Source organism: Balearica regulorum, chromosome 5 (assembly GCF_011004875.1).
Source record: "Balearica regulorum gibbericeps isolate bBalReg1 chromosome 5, bBalReg1.pri, whole genome shotgun sequence".
NCBI lineage: Eukaryota > Metazoa > Chordata > Aves > Gruiformes > Gruidae > Balearica > Balearica regulorum.
In genome coordinates, this window is record NC_046188.1 from 50,684,346 (window position 1) to 50,710,763 (window position 26,418).

Genomic DNA, 26,418 nt, shown 5'->3' on the forward strand with positions numbered 1-26,418 from the left:
TTTTAGTGCCAGCTACAGTGATTTATAATCTTTCCTTCCAGAAGTGATGTTTCATAACCAATTATAAGTGAGCAAAAGATGTTTCTTGCCAGTAATTTTATTTGTCCAGAAGTGATAATAATTAATTTCATGGACAGAGGTATTTCACACTTAGAACAGTTTGGGAATCTTGCAAGGAGGTGTTTTCTGAGGAAACTATATGTCTTTAGGATATAATATTAAAAAGGGCTCCATACTGTATCTCCTTCTTTCCCAGAATAGCCCTGGACACCGGAGTGCAAATCCTTGCTGTTCGTGGTGGTACTGGTAGTGAGTGCAGGTTTGGTGGTTACTGTGGTAGGGACATCCTTCTTTTATCAAGCATTGTTTTGCAGAGGTGGGAAGTTTAAAAGACATGGAAAATCAGAAAAGAACTTGTCAGAAAATTTTAGTCGTAATGTCTCCAAGGTGTTTCAGTGTTGGAGAAGTGGAGGAAGATAAGGACAGCATAGGGAAGATTATTACAAAGGTAGAGATGGTCATCTTTAAAACTGTGGTAGCTCCACCTGTCTCAAACAGGCAGATCACTGACTTCTTTTCCTGGCTGTTGGAAGCTGTTGAATTGACGAGCTGCAGATGTTTGGCCTCACTGCTGTGGAGACCATCCTCTAAAAGCAGCCTACCTTCCAAGGCTGTATCCAGACCCACAGCATATTTGGAAAGGCACCGGTATGTTGCTGATTTGTGGAATTTCCATTTTCCATGATGATTTTGCCTCAGAAATGGGAGCTGGGGATAAGACTGGAGCTGCAGAGATTTTGATTTGTGTGCGGCTTGGAGGGGAGAAGCAGGAGGCCATTGTTGCTGTTGCAGAGAGGCAATGGGCAGGCGGACTATTCCTATGAGAAGTGCAGACATTTCCTAGAGTGGGATCTCTGAAGTACCTGCTGGCTGAAGCATTCCAGGCATTCCTGCGCTGTGCTGCTGAGCTCACACAGTAGCAACTAATACTGCTCAAGCTGCAGCAGCCTGGCCTTGGCAAGCGGCTCTTGTTCAGTCATGGACTCTCAGATCCACCGCTCTAATTAGCAAATTTGCTATGATGTGGACTAGCACTGCAAGCTGTGAATTTCCAGCTGCCACTGCAAGAGAAGATGGATGTGATTTTAGTGTGTTGCTGTCATGAACAAACCAGCCAGAAGCAGATGGAAGGACTTGCAGTGGGCTATCCACCGCAGTGTTTTCTTCTAAGGTTTCCTGCGCACTTTGTGCATGGTCCAGAAACTGTAGTTCTCCATAGCCCTTACCTCTTCCACAGTTGCTCTGTCAAGTCGTGCTTACACCCACTGTAAGGGGCAGGGATTCACACCATCTCAGTGTCAACAAGTTTGTAAATCATCTACTTAACAGTCACAGGTAAGATAACATATTAAATACTAAAGGCACTAAGAAATCCTTCCCACCCACCCTCCCCCACCAAGTACTGAATCTTGTCCAAAGCTGCACAAACAGGATTCTAAGATAAAGACCTTGGGTAAGAATTACTAAAACAAACAGAGCATCATATTAGTTTGCTCAGGGACTCGCCTTCTCAAGGCCAAAGGGTGGGTGTGGAAGAACACACCTTTCTGAAAGAAAAGCTAAGAACGTTAAAAAAATACATCTTGGAATAAAAAAGCCCTGGCCAGAAGTCTTTAATAATTCAATTAAATTGATGTAGCATGGGAGGAGAATCATACAAGTACTGTGTGCTCCGTACAAAGTATATTGTCTGGGATTTCAGTAAGTAGTAGCACAAAAACTTTCTAGAAACAGAGGAATCCTATTCAGCTTAGCATGATGCAGTGCAACAGAGTTATGAATTAATGCAGCCCTAGCAAGGAAACTACATGCTCCAAATGACATTTCTTTCCTTTAAAAATGCTTTAAGTGAATTTACCAATCATCTGCAAACTGCCTGACTGTGAACACAGAGAAAAGAGCAGAAATTTCCCAGTTTACCTCTTCCCTTCTCTGCCATACACAACAAACCCTTCTGTAGCAGTATAGCTCCTGGGGGCACGTTAGTTCAGTCACCGTGTAGTGGTGCCTGTCTATTGATGATTGGCTTGATGTCAGGGTTTTTGTTGTTACGTGGATGAAATCCACTGTGAAAGTGTTATTTGCTATCGATGGGAGCTACATTCTGATTTAAAGGCAAAAAACTCCAAATCTGTGATTTTGCTACCCTGTGATAAGGACCTGGGGGAGATATTTGTAGGTGGAACATGATGGACCACAGGACTGTAGTTCAGGTCAGTAACACCTCAAAACCCATTCCTTTTGCAGTTTTTTTTCCCTAGAAGAGTATGTGATCTATAGCTTTAGTCAGTGCACAGGGGTAATGGCTACATCCCCTTGACTTAAGGCTTGTTTAACTTTCCTGTGCTGCTGCAGAGCTATTGTTAGTTTGCAGATAAGGCAAGTGTTATCATTTTAGCACAGTCTAAAAGAAAAGGATAGGAGGGAGCTTTTAGATTCTCCACTGTGTTACTCTCTGCCTGGTGGCAGGGTTGTCCTTCACACTGATCTCTCAAATGTGGTAATAACAGTAAAACTTTATTTTTACTGCTTATCAGCCAAAAGCAACAGCTAGGCTAAACCAGAAAATATCATCCCTTCTGCCTTTGCAGCACGTGTGCTTAATCTTCGTGCTAATGCTCTGATACTTCTCTAGATCTTTCCTGAGGAGACAAGGGAACACAGAGACCTTCATCCCACCCCAAACAAACTGGTCTACCCAACCTTGGCCACTGTCTAAGAACAAGCCTGCTGCGCTCTTCCCAGCAGGCTGACGCTCTCCCGCCCACCCAGCGAGAATCAGCAATACGTCTCTTCTCTCCTATCTTGCTTTTGTTATTAAAACATTGTAGTTTTTTTACAGCTGCTTGTATCTGCCTCTAGCAGTTGCTACCTCTTCTTCCTCTGTGTGTGCATGAGTCTTCTGTCTTTTCAAAAGGGCTCTATCACAAACAAATTGCCAAGTTTGAAACCAAAGAAGAGAAAGGACGTGTGTCTGACCAAAAAGCCCCGGTAAGGGCCAGAACTGCAAAAACACGTGGACTGATTCTTGTCTGGGCATCTTGCATCTTTCTGGAGTGCAGTTGCTCTTTAAGGAAATAACAGAGACTGTCTCACCCAAGCTGTTGAGGACTATACTGAACTTAGGTGGATCTAATCTCATTTGTTTATGGCATGCTTTTAAGGAAAGAGAGCCTGCTACAAAGGTTACAAAGCAAAAGAAAATCTGGCCCTCCTACTGGAAAAAAGAGCATGCTCCTGGCATGGTGACAGTGCAAGGCTTAGCTTTCCCTTCATTTGTATGAACAGTGGGAAAATAATCAGGAGGTAAATCCTATTCAGACAGAATTCAGAGTCACTTTGGATGGTTTTCATCTTCATTCTAGACACCTGCAAAGTAGATGTGTACACCCAAGCTGCGTGGTCTGTGTTCCTTTAATATCCAAAGGAAAGAAATTGGTGCTTGTTTGAAGATTTTTCAGGGGTAATTGAACCTTGCCCTTGGTGCTGTCGACTGTACACAATAGTTTGGGCTGAGCCACCCCTGGTCTAATAAAATCTTGGAGGAGATCCTGGGACCCGAGTTGTTCTGCCCTGTGGAGCACAGGAAGACTGTAACCTAAAAGAAAAGAAAGTCCTGTTAAGGTTGTGACTCTACCAAGTTTACACAGAGATGGATAGGTTTTTGGGGCAGTGTGCCGAGGTGGCCAAGAAGGCCAACAGCACCCTGGCTTGTATCAGAAATAGTGTGGCCAGCAGGACTAGGGAAGTGATTGTGCCCCTGTACTTGGCACTGGTGAGACCGCACCTTGACTATTGTGTTCAGTTTTGGGCCCCTCACTACAAGAAGGACACTGAGGTGCTGGAGCATGTCCAGAGGAGGACAACGAAGCTGGTGAAGGGTCTAGAGCACAAGTCCTACAAGGAGCGGCTGGGAGAACTGGGGTTGTTTAGCCAGGAGAAAAGGATGCTGAGGGGAGTCCTTGTCGCTCTCTACAGCTACCTGAAAGGAGGTTGTAGCCAGGTGGGTGTTGGTCTCTTCTCCCAGGTAACAAGTGATAAGATTAGAGGAAACAACCTCAAGTTGCGCCAGGGGAGGTTTAGACTGGATATTAAGAAAAATTTCTTCACCAGAAGGGTTGTCAATCACTGGAACAGGCTGCCCAGGGAAGTGGTTGAGTCACCATCCCTGGAGGTATTTAAAAGACATGTAGATGTGGTGCTTAGGGACATGGTTTAGTGGTGGACTTGGCAGTGCTAGGTTAATGTTTGGACTTGATGATCTTAAAGGTCTTGTGCAACCTAAATGATTCTATGATTCTATGAATAGGGAAAAATAAGCATAACAGATCACCATAGACTTCAATATGGGGGACAAAACACTGCAGACAGCAAGTCATCCATTTCAGGACTAGGTTGATGGACTATGTAGCCTTAGGACACTGATAGAAAGCCCCTGTAGGGCTTGCCAGTAGATGCAAATGATGGAAATAGGATTTTCTAGGAAGGCAGGTGGTGATTGAATAGCACTTCTATTTTTGTTTTTTGAGGTCACTCTATTTGTTTTGAAGTCATTCTAATTCAGTGCTGGAAGGGAGCAGGGTTGTTTTATTAGCTACAAACTTTGTTTGAACTTTAACTGAGCAGCAGTTAGCTGTGCAGCCACGAGGAGGGATTTTGAAGGGCAGTAAGAGGTGGCATTGGCAGTGTCCCTCGGGCTGCACTGACAGACCGGTCATGCACAAGTGCCAGAATGGGCTGACCCAGGCCAGGGCCATCACTGCTGAGCCTGCCTCCCACCGCCTCAGGATATCAGGACTGCTGGAGCTGTGCCAGGGAACACCAGCTGCCAGGCAGGTACGGGGACACTGATGTCCTCTAAGGACAAACACACAAAGTCCCAAGCCAAACAGGCTGATGACAAGGAAGAGATGGCTTGTCTCTGTCTTCTGTTGACATGCTACGTGGCTGTGGTTTTTTTCTGTCAGGTCCTTGACAGTGGAGCTCCAGGAGGGAAATGGTAAGTCACAAGACAAGAGGATAGCTGCACGCTTCAGAACATCTGTATGGGGAGCATCTTACCAAGATCCTGCACACTGTCAGTGTGCTAGGGAAGTTACCCATCCTTGAATCAAAACCTTTTTTTTTTTAGCAATAGCCTTGGCAGCCATAGCTTTAGCAGGCACAAGTCAAAGAAGGAAACCTCTTATGAAGTTTTTCCACAAGGAAAAGATTTCTTATCCACTAGCTCCTTGCTGGCAGAAACATTGGTTTCAGAGCCTTGCAAAACAATGTCTGGCAAAATCTACAATACAGGAGTAAGAAAACAAATTAACTACTTGTACTTGGAAGAGCATATTCTTGTTTCAATGCTTTGTAAGACAGTCTCCTGAAGACCTCAGAGTGAAAGTAATTTTACATATACTGTGCTTGGAGTCAGATTTAAGTTGGATTTTTTTCTGTTAATGTGGAGGCCTGTAATCACAATTTTTGGTTTACATGATGGATGAGCCAGAATTATTTCTTGCAGCAGAGCCAATTGCTGAGATAGAGATATATTTTGATACTTTTCCATCTCAAGCATGCCCAGAAAGCACACATTGTAACTCTTATTGTTTAGAAGCTGGGAGAAAAATCCTCTAAATATAGTAAAGGCTGCAACACCGGTACAAAAGTGCCCCCTTTCCCTGAACCCAACAAAAGAGAAGGGCTGAGAGGAAATTACACAATAGTTGACCGCACCTTGCTTACAATACTTTCTCTGCTCCGCTGCAAAGTGGCTGAGGAGATCTTTTTTCTGAGCAGGAAAGGTGCACATTGGGTCCAGAGCAGCACTTCTTGAAGCTAGTTCCTAAATTAGTTGTTTCAGCATATGTCTGATACAGCTGTCGTCCTGCTGGGTACCATACAGCTCTGGTTCCCCAAGCTGATGTTTGCTGCCACTGAATTTGCTGCTGGCATTTCTCCAAATGGCAGCACAAGCTTTCCCAGGCAGCTGGGGTGCAGATCCCACAGTAATATGTGGAGGAACGAGTACTGTGGCCGCTCTCATCCTCCTGCCCAGATGGAGCAATGAATCACTGTGTGCATTATCTGATGACTGGCTGTGAGGTATGCCATACTTTGGTGAGGTGCATAGCTAAGATCCCTGACGTCCCACTGGAAGTCACATCAAAGAGGTCCCATATGCTGCTGGAGGTCCTATGCTCTTTCAGGGTGGGTAGATTTGCCAGGCCCATGTCAGAGCCTGCAGAGAAGCTGAGGCAGATCTCCATCTGGCCAAATCCTGTCCCAAAAAGGAGGCTTATTTTGAAGAGGACTGGCAAACTGAATTCCTGTGGCAGATAAGGTGGCTTCCGTAGGGCAAAAAAATACAGCTGGAGACCAGTTGGGAACCGACAGAAGTTTGTTTCAGCTGCAGCAGCTAGACTGCAATAGCAAAAAGGTCCTTAACACTAACTAGTTTGTCAGCCAGTGAACAAAAGAATTTCTTGCACAATTCGGAGCAATATGCTAGCTAACTACATATTTAAGGAAAGGGTTTAAAATTGCACAATGTGCTGAGGAATGATACAAGTGGGGATTTTGTCTCACAGCTATTGGCAATTAGAAGGAATGGAGAGATAGCTGAATTTGCTCTGTCCTTCATTCCATAGAGCATAAGGAGGTTCAACCACAGATACTGCAGGCCAAAAGTATTCAGTTGTGCCCGCATGGGATTTGTCCATGGCAAGAAGAGTCAGTGCAGAGAGCAGTTCAAAGAACAGTAATTTTCTGCATGTGCTATGGGATTGTGGAAAGCATATGATAGTAAAGGTGTCACTTGGAGAATATTTTGTTGGGCTAATCAGATATTAAGCAAAAGTTCTTCACTGAGGGGGTGGTCAAGCACTGGAACAAGCTCCCCAGGGAAGTGGTCATGGCACCAAGCCTGTCAGTGTTCAAGAAGCATTTGGACAATGCTCTTAGATACACAGTTTAACTTTTAGGTTGCCCTGTGTGCAGTCAGAAGTTGGACTCGATGATCCTTGTGGGTCCCTTCCAGCTCAGGATATTCTTTAATTCTACTTACTCTGAATTCAGTGACTAGGTAGGTATTGGTTATTTACTTTGAAACTTTTATGATTTATGTCATGTCTCATGTGGTGTGATGCTCTAAGCTTTGATTCCAACCGCTGTTATATATATATTATTAAGAAAACAGTGTTACTCTGAAAGCTAAGGTAATGCATGGATTTATTTTCTATGCCTTTAAAAAATAAAAGCAGTGAGCTAATCTAAGAGATAAAGATATGCCAGGCTTCCTACATTTAAAAGGTTGAGCTCTATTGATGTAAACGTACTTACCTTAAATTGCTCAAAACAGGAACTTTATTTCTGTGATGTAAACTTTTCTCTTAGCAACTGCTTATTGCAATTATTACTCTTAAAAGTGAATATCCACAAGACTTGGGGATTTAGAGCAGCCGGCTTGTGTTATTCACAGTCCACTTATTCAGACTGGTTGGAATGGAGCATATGCGCTCTTTTCTCTAGTTGCTGGCTTAGGACTTGCTAAGACAGAAGTGCCCAGGAGACTCTGGGGAAACTCATTCTTGTTTAGATCTGTAACTATGAAATGTATCCAGAAGGATCCTGCTACTCAGAAGAACAATTGGGATTCAAGGCTAAGCAAAGGAGATACCTGTATTGCAAAAGAAGAGCAGATTGCTAGTGTAGATGTGGCTCACAATACCTTTTGTTAATCTAAAAACAAATGGCATGGGGCATTCCTTTTCCCTTGAGCTTCCTGCAGCTGATGAGAGACTCCTTCTATTTTCCAAAGTATGGAATATAACTTTTCATTTTGTCATTGGATGTTTCCTTCACTTCAAATTCCTTCTTCTGGATTTTTGGGTAGCAGTTGTTATAGCATCTCTATATATCTATGGCTGTGTGTCCCCCTCTCCTCCTGCTTTCAGTGCCTCATAAAAAATAACTTCCTATGTCTCAGTGCCCTCTTCCCAGATGTTATGTCTATCCAGAATGCAAATAACTGAATAACTTAGTACTTATACACAATGTGATAGCTTTGATTTTAGACAATCAAAAATAGGTTCTGATATAGAAAGTGTCAGTATCAAAGTGAAGGGAAATGCTCTGTTGCCATGAATTCAAAGTGAAATGAGCACTTTGATGTGAATCTCAAATGAACACTGAGGGAGTGGTCCTCTCTAAAGTAGTTCAGCCGGCACCTGTAACCTCTTAAATTGCAGTCATATCTCTCATGTGAATCAATATTTGAACCAATATTTACTTAGGACTCAGGCATGATTCATATGGGAGTCTTGGTATTGCAACAACTGCTGTGTTACTCAATCGGATTCTCAGATGACTGGTTAATACATAACAAAGCAGATTTGTAAGTTCAGTTGGCGCAAGTTATCATCAGATCAGAAAGGAGACATTTGTGATATCATATTGTATTTAATTCATAAATCTAATAAATACCTGTAATGGAGTACAACATGCTCTGGTTGAAGAGGCAACGCATTTCATTCTGGTTTCAGAGAGTTTCTAATGTGGATTAATAGCTTGGTGACCATTTTCTAGTTGTCACAAATAATTGTGTTACTCCTCTGTGTCAAAATGGAAACAAAGTAGGAATATATTAGTTAATTACAAAATACCACAGTAAAAAACCGTCTATCATGTGCAACACTATTCTGGTAACAATTCACAGTGAGCTTCATTCTGAGGTCAAAAGCAGTCTGCAGCTTTCAAGTTTAGGTATATCACAAAATCTCTTTGGCTGTATATAAAGTTACCCTTACCTCCTGGGCATTATCAGTGATTGTTTCTGAATGAAGGCCGTTTGTCTAGATGATGTGGAGTGTTTCACAGAAAAATCCACTCCACTCATTTTATGCCAATATAGCAATAAAAAGATTGTTGAAAACTCTAAGACCTGTACAATAACCAGATGTTGTTAGTCAAAGACACTAGGGCAAAGGACTGACTTTGCAAATGTTATTTGATCTTGTGGAAGAGGGGGGGGGTTTGTTGTTTTGGGTTTTTTAAAAATAAAATAAATCAGCACAGGAAACAGAGTGATGTGTTTTCTCCTATAAATGGAAATGATGAGTTAAACTCTTTGGGCGGGCTAAGAAATCCTCAGTGTCTGTGTAAAACAGACAAGACCTATTGTTTTCTAGGTTTCAGGCTAGAACATTTGAAAGTGTGTGTGTGTGCGCGCGCGTGCGTGCGTGTGTGTAAAAGAACACAGCCAGGTCCCTGAAATGCTTTAACTTCTTTGTTTTGCTGATCCTGTCTTAAGCATATACATCCTTCAGCATGTATATGCTTAAGTCAAGTGACCACTTCTTTGGCTGGGAGTTCGCCATGAATAATCATACTGCTGCATGTTTGGAAACATTTTCTAACTTGATGACCTTTCTTCAACCTTGGGCTGCTAGTTGTTATCACAGAGAAGGAAAAATGTGTCTGAGTGAGGTGGATCACTGAAGCTGTTGCCTTGAACATGTACCTTGCTTCAGGCTCTGCCAGCAGAGTCCCATCGCTGCCATTGCTGCAGGCTTGGCTCCCCAAAGATTCGGAAACTTCTCTCTGCCACCTCCTTACTCTGTGCCCATGATAGAGGTTTAACAGCCCACAAGGAAATAACCAGGTAGAAACCATTCTTTGGCTTAAATGATAAATTCTGCCAGGATGTCATAAAAACTATGCCAATTACTTAAGTACAATCAGTACCCGAGTTGAAATTATAGTGTCTGGAAGCCACCCTTTTACAGCCTAACATAGGAAAAAACCTGCAGCATGCTTGAATAACCAGCAGTACTGGAGTTGCAACTTCCATCACAAATCAGTTATTTCAGCTTGGTACTAGTCCATTGCTATGCACGCTTAGTTTAGCAAATTGTTGCATAATGAGCAAAAGAGAAGGAAAAAAGAAGATATTTTAGAAGTCTAAGTAATTTTAAGATAAGTCTGTGTTCTACCTCATTATTTTGGTCAATAATAGATTTTAAAATGTTTTAGAAATGCACACGTTTTTATTTTCCTACTGGCTGTTGTTCAAGCAACATATTGATGTGGGTGTGCTCTTGGATCTTTTTATTGTGTTGTATTTAAATATAGAGCATTTACTATCATGTTAATGGCAGCTACACGAACATAAGACACAAGTCTTCTAATTGGCTTTGCTCCTGCTCTGTCCATGCAAGTGTTCAGTGAATGCTCTCAGATTCTTTGCAGCATACAGTCTCTGAGCATTTAACACAAGCAATGACAATGCCTGATGCCTTGTTATAGCGCATTACCAGCTCTGCCCTACATGATTCTCTGCAGCCTTTTATTAGTGACCATTATTACGTCCATTGTAATTAATTGTGTGCCTTTTTTAAACCCTCCCTAGTCACCACATCATACACACCTCATGCTAGTCCACTTGCTGTCAGGGGAACATACCCCAGCCTGTGCAGGTGATTTGCCTGTGTTGCACACTTGAAACAACTAGAGGTGGCTCTGTCATGTTCTTGCTTACAGGTTTCTTTGGTTCCCAGCTATATGCTTCCACAATCATTCATAATGCAGAAAACTATTAGTCCAAGGCCTGGCCACAGTAGACATATAGGAAAAGATGCAATTTAGCACAGTTTAGAACTTTCTGAGTATTTGCAGTGATTTGTGGTCACTTTTAACCCTAGGAAGACTTGCAAAACGTGCTATCACAGAAAAGAGACTGTATCCAGTTTCTTTTTCCACCAGCAGGCTGAAATCTATCCCAGTGAGGCTGCAAAGTATGTGCAAGTGAGCCTAAGGACCAGTGGCAGGTCCACTCTCAAACAAGATAGAAGCAGGGCTCTGCTGCAAATGGCGGAAGGGCAAGAAGGGGAAGCAAAGAGCCTGTTCCTCTGTGGCTTGGGTGGCTCTGTTACAAAACAGCAGTGGTGGCAACCCTCACACAGGACATCCTCCAGCAGGCAAAGCAAGCAAGGACTACCTGATGGGTAAGGACCCCCCAGTGCCTTCCACACGCTCCTCCAGCTTACAGAACTGAGCTGTTTGAGCTGCTTCTCACCCAGAACTAATAAAACCAGAGAAGATCAATGGGGAGGGAAGAAAGAGCCAATTCAGTGCAGGCAGAGAACTGGTTACTATAGCAACTGTTTTCTTCTTTGAGCATAGCTTGGGAGGACTCCCTTGCGAGGGGATTTCTGGGCAGTCCCCAGGCTGGGAGAGGAGGTTGCTTCAAGAATCTCATTTGACAAAGGCTGCATGGCTGCACTCTTGAACTCTGCTGGGAATCGGGGGGAGCTGTGATAGGGTCGCAGAAGACTTTGATGCTCGTCCAAAAGAAAAACAGATGTTGAAGTTCCTGAACTCATGGGAGATATTACTAAACTGGGACTGTATTAAAAGTGATACCTTATGGTGTATTGTTCTGTGGGTTGCAGTACCCCATACCACCAGGAGTTTCAAAGCTGGAGTTTTTAAAAGAAATAAGATAATAGCTAATTCCTAATGGATTTTTAAATCTGAGGTCCTGAGAAAGTTCCCCAGCTGGGTTTCTTCAATGAGATGAAATTGGTACAGAGTAAGAAATTAAGTAACTTATAATAACGGCTTGGTCAATCTGACTCCAAGAAAAGTCATTCTCTGGGACTTGAGCCAGGTAATGTTATCTTAGCATACTCCTTGGAGTACCTGGCACTGTACAAGCTCTAGGTCTTTATGGTTATCTTAGACCAACATAGCAAATGAATGACCATATTATCCTTTCAGTAGGGCTGCTTTCTGGTGTAACACTTCCTTTGCATTCACAGGAGACATATCAATACCAAGTCAGTGCCTAGGGTAAATCCCTCACCTTTAGCCCTTGTTAACCCTGTGTGCTCTGGCAGGTATATTTCAGGGGCCAAAATTGCACCTTGTTTTTTTGGTAGTAATTTGTGCTAGAAACTAAACAAGCACAGAAGGAAAATAAAGCAACCTATGATCATCTCAAATTTAGTCCTGATATTGTTTTCTCTCTCTTAGGGTCAAAGCACAGAAGACATTGCAAATTCTCTTGATAAGGGACGAGCAAAGGGGGCTTTGGGTGAAATACTCCACTCCCCTATTCTCCCTAGGCTGCTTATTGTTTAATTTTCCATGCAGTATTGTTGCTGGAGACATGGATCTAGAACATTGTCTGCCATGATCCCACTACCCTTCCTATCACTGAAGAAGAGGGAGGGGGGGACAGCTGTGCAGCCTCTCTTGCAGCTGCATCTTGCCTAGGTGGCTGACACAACTTCAAACCTTCATAGTCCCTAGCTTTCAGAGTAGTGGTTTTTTGTCTGTTGATGCAGGGAATAAGAAACAGCAGCCTTAATATTTGTTTAAAATTCATCAAGGGTCTTACCAAATGTAGAACCAAGAAGTCAAAAAATGAAAGCAGGCTCCCTGCTCCAAGTGCAACTTGAACACAGAACTAGGCTGAGAGTATTTTGCTATCACCAAATGCTTCCCTGTGAACAGTTCGCTGAGGTAAGCCAAGAAGCTAGGGACTCAAGGACAGCCCTGAACTCTCACCCACACAGTGCAATGACCGCACAGTTCCCATGTCAAAGTCTCCAGTGTCAGCCTAGTTTCAGAAATGGGATTCAAAACCTCAACAGCAACCTGCTACTGGTCTATAAAGAATGTTTATCAACAACTGCTATTAAGAAGTCTGCAAGCTTTACAGTTGAAATAAGTATCTGCATCCTTCTGCAAAAGTGTCATTCTCTCTATGCCATGTGGCAGTTCCAGCCTTAGCTGGCATTTGATCTTGCCAGTAAAATCTGCTGCTGCTTGGTATAATAGCAAGAAAGACTTGTGAAAAAGAATTTAAAGTGCTTAATGAGTCAGAATTCTAGACTTAGCTCTTTTGTGATCAATAAGCAATTTCTGCTGCACCAGTGCAATTGGGATGAATAAAATCATGCATGAATCCAACTGCAATTCCCTTTGCTGCAGATATACAGGTATTACAGAAAATTGGGGAAAAATCTAATAAGCTTTAGTAAATCACACAGATTAATAAATTAACAAATGGTCCATGTTATACTGTCATAGAAAAGTGACATATACCCTCTCCTGATTGAATATGTGATTAAGACTGCATTCAGAACCGGTGAAAAGTAGAAATTTCCATCAAGACTTGGTGAAGAAGTGTCTCCTTCACTTCAAAGTAGTGGACTCACTGACTATTATATTCTGTTCAGCCCTTGAAGTAATAGATAACATGGTCATGGTATGGGGCTGAGGGAAAAGTTGTTTTTTACTGTCTGAGGGGAAGAAGATTTCTGTGACGAGTAGTTTTGTCCCCCTCCATACTGACAGCAGACATCATACAAACTCTCAAACCTCTGCCCACCCCAGAAGAAGGGATCTTAGTCCAGATCATACCTTGCTTACCACATAAGTAGTGACTATGTGTTTTGTCTGTGCCCTAACCCTATTTATCTCACCATTAGTTCCTTCATTGGCTTTAAGGCTAGGTTATCCAGGGGATACAGACAGCTGAAGAATTATTCTCTTAATGGGTCTCATTTACGAGATGCTACAGTAGATTAACCTATTAGATGGAATCACAAATTGAACATAGATACAGAACCCATGTCTGCTCTCTACAAAAGAAGTGTGCTAATGCAGCTTGGTTGCTATGGTGTAAAATCTGACAACAGGAACATGAAGACATGTTTGCCTTTTTCCATTACTTAGGAAGATGGACAGTTGACTGACTTACACATTGGGTACGATACTGCATTGTTACCTAACAAGGTGCACCTAGTGCACAAGAAATGGAAACAGGAGTCAGTTGCTGCTGAGAACATAAGTTTCTCAAGTCTGAATCCAGTATTTTAACTGTTCAGTCTTAGAGCGTTTGAGCCAACAATTCAGTACTTAATTCCCTTTGAGTTTTCTTCTGATGCCTTTTAGGTTTCAATATATTCAGATGTTAGCAGAAGCCTTAGTTTTGTTGAATTTGACTATATGCATTTTCTAAGTGTAATAGATTCCTCCCTGGGGGCAGAAAAAAACCCACATACACAAGTAGAAGAAATAGGTTTGGGTTTTTTTGATTGTTTTACTTGAATATGGACTTAAAACTTACTAAAAGTACCACCTTAGTATCTTTAGTTCGAGAACCTCTCTTCGATTTATCCATTTAAAATATACTGCATGAAGAGCAGTACAAATTTCTCATATGTTGCTCCTCCTGCATGCTTTGAGCCAAACCAGGGAAGTTCTTGGGTAAGAGCAGAAAATTATTTATTTTCATGTTTAGTGAAACCAGGTCTGTCTTTCCACACACTGTACTGGTTTTTGCATCATGCCTTCAGACCACTCCTCTTTGGCATTGCTGCCTAGGCTTTCAATAAAACCAAGTTTTAAAACCACTGCTGCCACATGGCTTCCTGCCCATTCAAATCAACCACATTTGAAATGCACAATGGTGGGATAACATGGCTGAAAGAACTACTACCCACAATTTAAATATGAAAGTCATCTTAATCAACAATGCAAACCAACATTTAATTTCTGGGAATAATGAAATAAAAATAGTTTTGGCAAGTAACATATCGATATGGCTTCATATCAACTAAACCTGCAAGTCCTTATGATTACTCACCTTTATTTCTATCATGAGTTCCTCTACTGCTTTGTTCTTGCCTTTATTGCACCGTACACACTTGCGGCTCACCAGAAGATAGACACAGTTTGTTGTAAAACACTCTGAACAGTTTTCAAGTGAGTTACACCCTTTTTGTAAACTCAACAATAAATTACAATGAGTTACTAACTACTAATAAAGTGTTAAAATAATAAATTATGTAATGAGTAGAACAAATGTCTAAAGGAAATAGGTGTATGGGCTTCATATGAATCTAGGATACTTATCAAAACAAGTCATTACAGGACTGAAACACAAGCTAGACTGACACTAAGAAAGGATGTGTTGTAATCAAAAGAATATAAAACAAATAGAGCCATAATTTTCCTATCTTCTTCTAAATTATCTGAGGCTTTGAAAAAAGATTATTTGAGGTTTTGAAGCAAAGCTTATGACTTGGTATGAATGAATATCGGTGAAATTGCCACTATCAACAAGTTGGAGTTTTCTCCTCTAGTAAAAGTGGATAGAATTCTCTCTATACAGGAAAAAGACATCCTTTTTTTCTGTGACTTTTATGCCTTCTCTTCCCACACTAATAGCAATCTAGAAAAAAATCAAATAACTCTAATTAGGAAAAAAAAAATGTCCTGTTACTCATGCTATGACAAAGTAGTGTGAAGCTCAAGCACTTGGAAACAAAAGGGCCAGTCTGAAAGGCAAGTTGTTCTGGTATTTTCATCACTTCTTCCCACATGTAGAGACATCATCAGTGTTTGTTGCACAATGAACTTTCCATCTGTAAAACTGTTTTTTGATATTTAACTATTCAACATGAGTGATGATGTTGGATACTTCAGCAGGGACCTGCAAAAGAAAGGGCCTTCTCTGCAGCCCTGTGTTGTCATCTCCAGCAGCCACTGCATAACCCCTCTCTGGCACCCTAATCTGTGCTCAGATTAAGGGATTTTATTTCATAAATGAAGATCTGAGGCACAAAGGGGAGAAATGAGAATCCATGTCTCTACTGTTCCAGTTTGGCATCCCTAACCCATAGATCACTCTTCCTCTGAAACAGAGAGTCTGGTATGCCTCAGCCATGACAGTTTCAGTTGTGCTGAAGCTGCTTTGCCAGCACAAAGCAGTTCTGAAGACAGTTCTGGAGCTTTCTTGTCACTTCTCAGAAAATGCCTGGGCTATTTCGGGGTTTTCCAGCACTGGAGTGCCAAAGTGAAGTGTGCAGACAAAATAAGGGAGCAGCCCATGCAGTGAAACAGTTTGGGGAGCGATGAGGGAAGGAGCATATCAGGAAGTCCCTTGCAACCCAGCAAACCTCAGCTTTAACAACAATCTCCGCAACAGCAGCAACTATTATTAAGAGAGCCCACAAGCTTCTCATTACAGTAAAAAACCATGAAGGGAGAGCAGCCAAAGGTGAAAAAAAATCAGGGAAGTGCAAAGATAGTTCAAAGTTTAAAGGTGATTTATTCCTTTACTGCTCATTTATGATGAGGCAATATAACATACTAGGCAACACTCTCATCCCCTCTGGCTGCAGAAAACCTGCAGTGCCTTCCAGCTGGCTGTGACATCACCACTCCAACACTCCTCATGTGCCTCGAAGGACCGGAAGGCAGTCACTGATGTTTCCGTAACGGGAGAAGGTCTTTCCACCGCCAAAACTAACAAAGAAACGCAACTTCGAAGCACTGCATGTGGAAATTATTTTTCTTTTTGTAGCTTACCTCTCTGTTCAGGTATGCTTTTCTCCTGATCCAAGACAGACCAGTTTACCATATAGGCATGAATCAGTCCTCACACATAATAACTAACTCAGTAATTTTCCATAAGAAGCAGAGTTTAAATAAACATATTATTGATTGCCGTAATCCACTTTGTACAGCACAGAGACTTCCCACGTTTTCGTGGCAAGTCACGGGAACGAGTGACACCGGCACCTTATGAAGCCTTGGCACGGCCAGCCCTGAGGGAATACCAGCTCAATTAAACACCGTATAACCAAAGACGCAGTGAAGGCAGCTCTACCGCACAGCACGCCCTGAGGTGACCCACGCCCTGCCCCAGCCAGCTCCCTCCCTATGTCCTCAGTGCTCACCTGCAGCTCAACTCCCCACCCTGCTCAAGCCCCTGATGTGGCCCGAACCTCCCCTGTTAAATCCTTCTCAGGCTTGAGCGGCTGCCGCCGGGCCGAGGGGGAACGGCAGGCACAGAGGGGCGCCCGGAGGCGGCGGGGACAGGGCTGAGCCCGGCGGGAAGGGGAAGCGGGGACCGAGGGGATCTAACGGGTCGGGCCGGGGGCAGGAGGCCGAGTCCGACGGCCGCGCCGCCACCGCTGTGGGGAGCAGGGGGGAGGGGTCACCTTGCGCTGCGCACCCCATCCCCGAGCTGCGCGCGCCGGTCACCGGGACAACCCGGGAACGGCCAATCGGCGTGCTCCGTGCCCGCCCCTCGCGCGCAGGAGCTGCTGCGACGGCGCAAGCGAGCGCCTCGTGCTCCTTCGCGCACCAATCACCAAGCGCTCTGGGAACTAGGAGAAGACGCGCGCGCTCCGCGCGCTCGCAACTTCTCCCCCTCCCCACCCCCTCTCCAGTCTGGAGCCGAAGGCCGGGAGCCAATCAGGGCAGGGGAAAAAAAGCGTGAGGCGAGCGGGCCCGCGTGCCGAGCTGCCTATAAAAGGGGGGGGGGCCGGGCAGGAGCGCGCGGCTGGTTCGCCTCTGGCGCTCGGGGCAGGGGGACGCACGCGAGGTGAGAGTGCGTGAGTTGTCGCGCGCGCCCCCGCCCGTTCTTCGCCCTAACGGCCGCCGCGCCCCCTCCTCGCTGCCGTCGCTCTCTTTCACGCCCGCCTCACGCTATGAAGACCAAGTTCTGTAACGGTGAGACCGACCCTTCCCCGCTCGGGCTCCTCCTCGGCTGCAGCCCCGGCTCCGGCGGGGGCGGTGTCGTCCTCCCCGCCGCCGGGCAGCCCCCCTCGCCCTTGGCCCACCCCGACCCGGAGGGGAAAGACCCCGTCGCGACGGGCAGAGGCGGGGGCGCCACGACCCCGCCTTCCGCGCTGTTGCTGCCGCTGCCGCCTGAGGAGGAGCCGCCGCTCGACCCCCGGACGCGGCGCAAGGCGTATCTGTGGTGTAAGGAGTTCCTGCCTGGGGCCTGGCGGGGGCTGCGGGAGGAGCAGCTGCGCATCAACCCCATCAGGTCAGCGCTGGGGGGAGGTGGGGGTGGTTGGTCCCTGTGGGATGGGGGCGGGGCCGGTTGGACGCTGGGAGTCCGAGCCGCTTCCTGACGCGGGAGATGCGGGTCTCCCTCTTTTCCTTCTTTAATTTTATTTTAAAAAATCTTTTCTATATTTGTTTTTCTGGGCGGAGGGGAGCAGGCTCGGTGCCGCGTGGGGAGCGACTGCGCATCTGCCTCTCGCATTCGCTGTGGGGCGGCGCGGGCATTCCCCACTCCGCACACCTGCTTGGGGGTTTGCGGCTGGCGGCAGGGCAGGGCCGGTTGCATCCACTGCCTCGGCGCGGGGAGTCTCGCTCGGGGGGAGGTGGAAGGCCGTGGGTTCGTTGCGTCAATCTCCCTCCCCCCTCCTTCCCCCCCCCCCCCCCCCCCCCCGCCTGGGACAGGGTGATGGTGCGAGGTGTCTGGTGCTGCAGCGCGGCGGCAGCGCCTCGGCCCTGAGCCGGGAGAGGGGCCCCGGACCTTGACGGTAAAAGTGATGGAGCTCCTGGGAACCGCTGCACCGAGTACGGAGCTCACTCCTGAGAAAAAAGTGCCTTTTTAGGCGTGGCCCTGACCGTTCTGAAATTCAAAAGTTAGCAGGTAAATGCGGTATATCGATGATGTGAATAATTTTTTTAGCATTTATAGTAACAAGTACTTGTGACTCAGAACGTTGGCAGCAGAAATATGTAAACTGGGGATGTTCTAGAAGCCATATGTAATGTGTTTGAGATCCTTGCCTTCTTTGTGGAATACAAGTCTCGTTTTCGTACCAGTCATGTAAGCTAGTTAAACCTGTGTTAGTTTAGACTTTCATTTTTACAGACTGATTGTCTAGTGTCTTAGGACTTGAACAAGTTTGCCTTCCTAGTGTTTCTGCTTTTGTTGATACATGAAATACATGCAAATCTACCTCCAGTTAGCTAAGTGAGCATAAATTGTTGACAAAGCTGTGATATGTAAAAATACAATCAAAAGCTGTCATGCTCGTTTCTAAGTGTATTTTAAAAGCCTTATTAAAAATGAGTAACTCATTGCAAGCCAGTGCAGATAGTATTTGTATTTTTAGATCATTTCTCTTTACTTGACATGATCATATTAAGTTTATGAAGGGAGAGAATTTTTAGAAGACTGGTACTGTTCCTAGACAGTAGACTAGTCTGGTAATATGTCTGTAATCTGACTTGCTTAATTCTGTTTTCATCTTTATTAGTCTGTACTGCTGAGTTTGGCACTTATTTTTTAAAGCTTTGGATTTTAGCACAGTTAATCTTGCATTTCTTGGAAACTTCCCCTCTGAGACACCACTTCAATGGCTTGATGGTTTCCAGACTGGGAGGAAGAGAGGATGGGCTGAAACTGAAGAATGTGCAAAACCATGCTAATTGGCAGTTGCATTTATTTAGGCAAAAGTATTTTCACCACTTCTATCTACAGAGAATGTAGCATCGTACTGGATTGCTGATTCTAGTTACACAGAAGTCAAGCACTCGGTGTGCGTTCTCCAGTGTGTCCCTCAGTATTGCCATCTTGACTGAGTTAGTGCAAACCATGCTCATGAACAGCTGTTAGGTCCTTGGTATCATAGGATGAAGGGATCCAGGCCTTATTGTTTGAGAGCAAAGAAATAGATTTGCATCTAATCAGAATGCAAATATATAAGCACATCTAACTGCTGTGACTGTGATTTGGGGGAAGCTTTGAAAATAGGTGACCTATAAGTAATTTGTAGCAGTAGACTAACTGGTAGCTTTATCTGTGTAAGAGTGAGATGATATGCCCTTTGGACCCTTAAACAAGCTGCTGAATCTACTGACCTTTCAGGAGAACAATACCTTTTCTTAGACTCATGTATGGACTTCCTTGATTAGAGGTAACTTTTGAAGTCTAAAGTGCATAAAACTATAATGAAACTTCTGTTTAATGGACTTGAGCCTCAGTAGGATGCTCTTGTTTGGCAGGAGAGGTATAAAGAAGAGTTTCTGGGCTTTTATGCACTGTATGCAGGCAAGAGTGTGTTTAAATAAGTAACATAACTGTACAGGATTTTGAGTTCTAGTGTGTGTTTCTTTGTAAAGTGTGTTTTAGTTCTTCTATCTAAGTATTGATACTTTCACCAAAGTCTACATCAGAAGCTGAGAAAAGATGGTAAATGCTTTTCAAAAAACCTGTCTAGCACAGTTTAAATGAAGCCAGAAATGTGGTTGGTATAACTAACCAATGTTCTGGATTGCATCTGATTAGTCTGGCTTTGCTTTTCGTTTGATATTCTTTCCATCTGTCTTTTTTCTACCTGTTCACCTTCATGGTTCAAAGTTACTTCATATCTCTTGTCTCTAAACATCCTTTTTTGGATGTCTGCCAAGCCACCTGGTTCCCTTCTGTCTTCTTGAACATATTGTGCAGCTGCTGTTTTACTCTATTTTCTTGAGACTTGTTTTTTTCCTTCTCAAATCATTGGCTTTGGATATGTAGGCCAGCCCTTCTTTGTATCATCTCCCAGTAAATACATACAGGTTGTCTACTTTCTGGTAGCCTTTTTCTCCAGAAAGTCTACTACTTTCCCACTCTTTTGTAAGAGAACCCAGAAAAATATTTGAAAAGTCATTGAGAGGAGTGTCAGGTTAGGACTAAGAACTGCATTTTGGCCACTGTATTTTGGATTTGCCATGGATTCCTGGAATCAAAGCTCACTGCAAGTTAGTATTAAATACTTATGTTTTGGGTGCTATGGAAAAACTGTATTACTTTGTGAAAGGAAATCACAATGTGACAGAGGTACAACTATTTAAATTCTAGAGTTACTGCAGTAAGTTATGAAGCGTGCTACAAATAAAATTACTTTTAAAATCTCTGGTACCTCATCCCTTTACTGCTATCTGCTATATTTGGACTGTATCTGTTTTTGAAAATTCTTTCTTTAATGGTGAGACAGACATTTTTTTTTCATTAGAGCTGATTTGCATTTCTGGTTTGTAAGTAAACCAGAAGTTTCAGTACTTTTTCCTCTTATAGTAGAGGAAGAATAGGGAAAAATCTATTGCAGAAGGGAAACTTGAAAACTTATTAATGAACATAATGAAGAGGATGCAGAAAGACAGTGTAGTAAAGAAAAAGTGGGTTGAGTAGACTGGTGTTCTTAGCGGGCTGTTAGAAATCAAGAAACTTAGCTTCTCTAATCCAGTATCTAGCTTTATAAACCTGTAGAAAACAAATGCTGTCACTTCTTCCTGTAAGAACACTGTTGTAAAACAGTAATTGTATGAAAAGGCAGCATAGTTGTATAACACCCTGAGTGATTGAAGCACAGGACTCCCTAGTTTGTGTCTTACCTGATAGGTTCTGAGGGTGACTTTAGTTTTGACAAATATATGAACAATTTCTTTAAAATAAAGAACTGCTTTAATTGTAAATTTCAAAATTGAATGAGTCCCTAAGAATGATAGCATGAGTAAGACTTTCATCAGTGATGCTGTAGCACAGGTATTCAGGTTAAATTTTTGTAGCCTTCATCCTGGTGATACCAGCTCTGAATTCAAACTTAGGGTTTTAAGCTTACTCTGCTGTTTTCTTGCTTGTTTGTGCAACCAAGTATATCTGACAAGACTCCATCATTGCTTTCCAGAAGTCCTGAAAATAATTAACAGAAATCTCCATCTTAGTTGCCTGTTGCATTTTACATCAGTTTGTTCATAGCTTGAGCTGTAATTTGGATCAATGGATCTTGATGGTGAACTATACATTAAGAAGCATAAAGCTGCCAATTTTTTTATTGAACCTTGTATGTTACGTGTTATTGGTACTGTTGGAAAAGTAGATCAGTTAATCATACTAAAAGGATGATTAGTGTGCCTGAATTTGTAGAAAATGAAACATGTTTGCTCATTCAAGTTAGCTGATAAACTTACCTTTCTCTTGATAGAGGTGGCCTCAGCAACATGCTGTTTCAGTGCTCGCTACCTGATACTATTGAGACAGTTGCAGATGAACCACGGAAAGTTCTCCTGCGCTTATATGGTGCAATCCTGCAGATGGTGAGTACGTAGAGTGCTTTGGGAGTGGGAGGGCTTCTGTAGCTTAATTGTAATATGTTTGGAGTTCATTTGTGACACACTGCAAGTGTGTGCTGCTTTATCTTTTTGGAAATGTGTTGTAATAGGGTAAATGCTAGTTTAAAGCAGTTTTCTTTATAGTTTGTTATTGTCTAGAACTTGCACTCCTTTCTATACAGATCCTGACTGGCGTGTACCAGCTGAAGTCTCATTTGCTGTCTGTTTGATCAGTAATGTTTTGTTTATGGTGTTAAGTTTGGACTGTGGTGTTTTAGAGAAGTTAGTTTGCTTCTGTACAGTATGTAGAACTTTTGCATAACTAGCAAGATTGCAGGAGACTGAGCAGCTTAATTTTAATCTTGATAGCACTTATGAGTCTTGGAGATAAAAGTTGAAGGTTTTGTCAAACTTGTGCAGTGCTCAAGCATTTTTCTTAGATCTCATGGGTAATTGTGTTGCTGGAAAATTTGATCTATAGTGTTAGAATAAAAATGAAGCACAAACATCAATACCGTACAGCCATCTCATTCTAAAACATGCTTTTCTAAATGTGTGATATGCCTTGTAGTTGGCATAGAAGCTTAACCAGATGTTGTTTGAACTCTTCTACTGTTACTTTTATTTGGTTAGTAAAATGTAAATAGCATTGAAATTTGTCACACCTTAAGAGAAGTGGTTGGCAAATCTGTTTCAAATTGTAAGGTTTAAAATCAAGAATATATTGTAAAGGTGCTTTCTTCTAAAGCTTACAGGCTGTTACTGTAGGACTGTACAGCATATCTTCTTACCCATCTCTGCTACACACCTGATTATATTGTAAATAAACAAACATAAGTGTTCAACCTTATGAAAAATTGCAGCTTCATAAAATTATATTTGGATGTTGGCAGTTATTTCTATTTGACTTAGAGGGTCTGGTTTTATTACCCATTAATTTGGTATTTTCCAGTACTCAGTTGCTTTGAATAACTGATCCAATATCTGCAGGAGATTGACTGTTCCTGAAATTTCAACCCATTCTTCCTGCTTCTGCTGCCTTGACCAAACTTACTATTAAAAATCTCATTGGATACTGTCACTTTAAGCTTTAAAGTGTTCATTTATTATATTATGTGAGGTATTAACTTTCCCATGGTAGCAAATTTTACCAGAAATATGTAAAAGATTCCAGTGGTGTGAAATAGCATGAAATGCTTGGCTATAACACCATATGTATGTTGGGAAAGTTAAACTGTTAAACCAGAAAAATGTGTAGAAGTTCATTAATTCAAGCTTAAATAGTGTTTCCTTTAAGAGAAACAAAAAGCAAAGTGAAAAAATGGTGGTGAGAAACTTTTGTTTTCGAAATGACTCCTAGGGTTGATGCTAAGAATTTTTTCAGAATTATTAATGGCTTTAATGTAATGCTGACTTAATATGTAGAGGGCTTGAGTAGGAACATGGGCTGTAAAACTGCTGTAGAGGTAGAACTACTGTTGCCCAAGAGCTGTGAAGAAATGTGGCCTTTCTCTTGTATTTCAAAGAAAAAGTAAAGTAGACTCTGGAATTTGGTTGCCCTCTTCTTCCCTCGGGGTTTTTTAACTTGCCTTTTCTGTGCCCCTATCCACTGAAGAAATCAAAATAAAATTTTGGGCTCTAAAATCAGAACTAATTCGGTTTGAAAATTGAAAGTGTGTTCATAACTTTCTAACCTTTCTACTCTTGGTGTTGAAGGATCTTTTGAGATGTCTAACTTCCTTTATTTCCTTAGTGGCAGTGAAATGACTGCTCTTGTTGGTGCAGTTCACTAAAGGTTAAGTAAGCAGAGAAAGTCCCAAGGTAAAACTTTCAGATTGCATTGAGGTTCACAATTTTTGTCAACAAACATTTGTCTCTTCCAGCCCCTCTACCTTTAAATGCAAGTTAAAATATAAGCAAACTGTTTTATTGGGGTATTTTGAAAATCTCACTTAGGATTCTTATGAATTTCTGGGTGGCATAAGCAGAATCTTATGACAAGCCTGTTAAGAGGGAGCAATTTGATATTTTTTTTAGTAATATTGCTTAAGTCTAAAGCCCATAGAAATTAAGGGACACTGCTTAAGTAAGTTGTTTTGAGATTGTATACTGAAAAGTCACAACTTAATTCTCAATGCCTTAATTGTAACTGCCACTGGGTATTAGTAGTTACCACTTGTTTGTTTGAGCCTTTGTAGCATGTTTTAACTCTTGTCCGTTTTACTTTGTTTGAATTGGAGCACAAAACAGTGATAATACCATCTCTTCTTATTCCTTTACTGTAAATACTATAGATCTGTAGCAATCTGCACCAAATTGTACATGGAGAAGACAAGTTTAAGTTAAAATTTTGAATAGAAATAAAAAATAGATACCTGTTACTAACTTAAGAATGAGTGATACTGGCACTATAATTCTCTGAGCCACCTTTTAAAGGAACCTCTTTTGCAGTTTGAAAATAGCCCCAGTTTGCTTATTATGAATCTTGGAAGACACAAATGTCAGTACATGAAACTCATCCAATATAAACCATGCCAGTTGGCTAAAGCTGCCACACAGGGAAGGCTTTGTGCCTTCCTCTGTCATAGCTGATATGTTTAAGCCAATTTTTTGTGTGCATGACTGTTTGGGGGGAGTTGGGGGGAGATGAACTGAGCTGTCGTGACCATTATTATGAATGGTCGCACTGGCATGGATGTTTAAAAATCAAGGACTTCTCTTGAGTATATCCTTGAGCAGAACTTTTTTTTTAAGACAAATATTTGTGCTTGTGACAGGTTAAAGTACTAACCACATTAAAACCCAAATGTTTGAGGCACAATGCAGATATGTTCTACGATGCAGATATGTTCTACATTGAAAAAAAGGAAACGTCTTACTCTGCTTCACTTATTCTTGCTCCAGCTTTGTTGCCAAATTTAAAGGGGAGCATTGAAAGTAAAACTTCCTCATGACAAAATGTTTTTCACTGTTGGCTATATCAGTGTTAAAACAACTGAAACAAAAGGTTCTCCAACAATATGCCATTTAATGTCCAGACTTTAAGATTGTATTTCATATCAGATCACTACAGTGTTTCTACTTAAATTTAGAACAACCAAAACTTCCCATGTTAGAAATGCAGATAGGATTTCAACATAAGATAGCATCAACAAAAAAAAGCTCAAATTAAGGTGAATTTCTTTGAAGTTCACTGATCAAAAGGTAACTTGGGGATTGATTCCCATTCTTCTACACATGTCAAAAGAACCTTGAACTCTGATTCACTGGGGCTCTGTTACTTTGCAACAGCCAAAACAGTCTTGTTTATAAATGAGGAAAAACAAACCAGTATACTTAATGTTCCTCTCTGGTATCTCAATTTTTATGTGAGCAGATGCAAAATAAGTATAAATGGTTGCCACAGTTCCGTGGTAAATCTTTTTCCATACCTGCCTTGCTGCCTTTTATTTTTTGTAACTAAATAAAATGCAGACTGCTGTGTAACTGTAATTATCAACGTCTTCTGTGGTTGTTGGTGTCCATGTCTGTTTGTAGCATGGAGTAACTACAAATCCCTGGCACTGGCAGACGGCTTGAAAGAAACCAAGCACCTCTTACGGGGATATATTTGTGTTGGGTGGAGTTAAGGGTATTCTGGGGGTAATGTACCACTTTAGTTGTATATGCATGTGTTCTCTGCTGCAGGCTTGCCCATGCGATCGTGCCTAGAGCACTCTGGTTTCCAGGTGACAGACACGATTCACGGTATAGTATGAGATCTCTGAAGTTGGAGCGTTCTCTACAGCTTTCATTTTCTTTAGTACTGGATTTCATTGTTTTAAAAATAAGGTTTAAGTAGCACCAGCTACTGTCTGTGCATCTGAATGTTTACACCAATAACAAAATATCTAAGTACTGCCCCTTCCTTTCCTCTGCTCCCTCATAAGAGAATGGTAACTTGAAATGAAGAGGATTAGAGATGTCTTTGTGGCTTTTGTAGGGCTTGAACTGAGAATTGTTCTTCACATGCTAGGTTCTAAGACTTCAGCAAATTAATATTAGTTCCTTCAGGTCTGGCAGGGATCAGTTACCAATAGCAGACTCTTAGAAGCAGAAATAGTTATTGCTGAATCTCAGATTGTTTGTGTTCCCATACCCTGCAGTTCAAATCAATGTCTTCCAACAGCTTCTAGAATTAAGAACAGTTTCCACTGCAGAGGTTGCCTCTAACCTCTTGGGCAGTTCCTTGTAATTTTGAAATTCCTTGGGATTTGAATTCCTAGACATTTGTGTAAATAGAAGTATTGCAGTATTTTGAAGTCTTGAAAACTACTAAAGCTGAGTAAACTAAAAAGAAAAAAATAGTGAGTTATAATGTAAGATTTAAATTTGTGGGCAGAGCTAAGGGTTATTTGGGAAAAAGAGTTGAGTTTTCTTCTTCCTGCCAAACATCATTTGAGATTTTTGATACAG

At 42.2% G+C, this 26,418-nt stretch overlaps 1 protein-coding gene and 1 long non-coding RNA gene across 7 annotated transcripts in view; one reads left to right on the forward strand and one right to left on the reverse strand.

The window, feature by feature from the left end:
• Positions 1-26,418, forward strand: part of CHKA (choline kinase alpha) — a 50,856-nt gene that overhangs the window by 10,290 nt on the left and 14,148 nt on the right. For 2 of the 6 annotated variants that reach the window (XM_075754812.1, XM_075754814.1), the window contains exons 1-2: positions 18,370-18,514; positions 21,837-21,948. In XM_075754812.1, the coding sequence (XP_075610927.1) occupies positions 21,853-21,948 (96 nt within the window). In that variant the 5' untranslated portion in view covers positions 18,370-18,514; positions 21,837-21,852. Of the gene's footprint in view, positions 1-17,384; positions 17,897-18,369; positions 18,515-21,836; positions 21,949-26,418 lie in introns of those variants that run through there. The other 4 variants (XM_075754811.1, XM_075754813.1, XM_075754809.1 and 1 more) reach the window with 3 other exon arrangements.
• Positions 445-17,314, reverse strand: LOC142602077 (uncharacterized). Its single transcript, XR_012835744.1, has 3 exons — positions 14,702-17,314; positions 8,530-8,657; positions 445-3,658 (listed from the first exon to the last, which is right to left on the reverse strand). It is a non-coding gene; the product is annotated as an uncharacterized LOC142602077 (long non-coding RNA).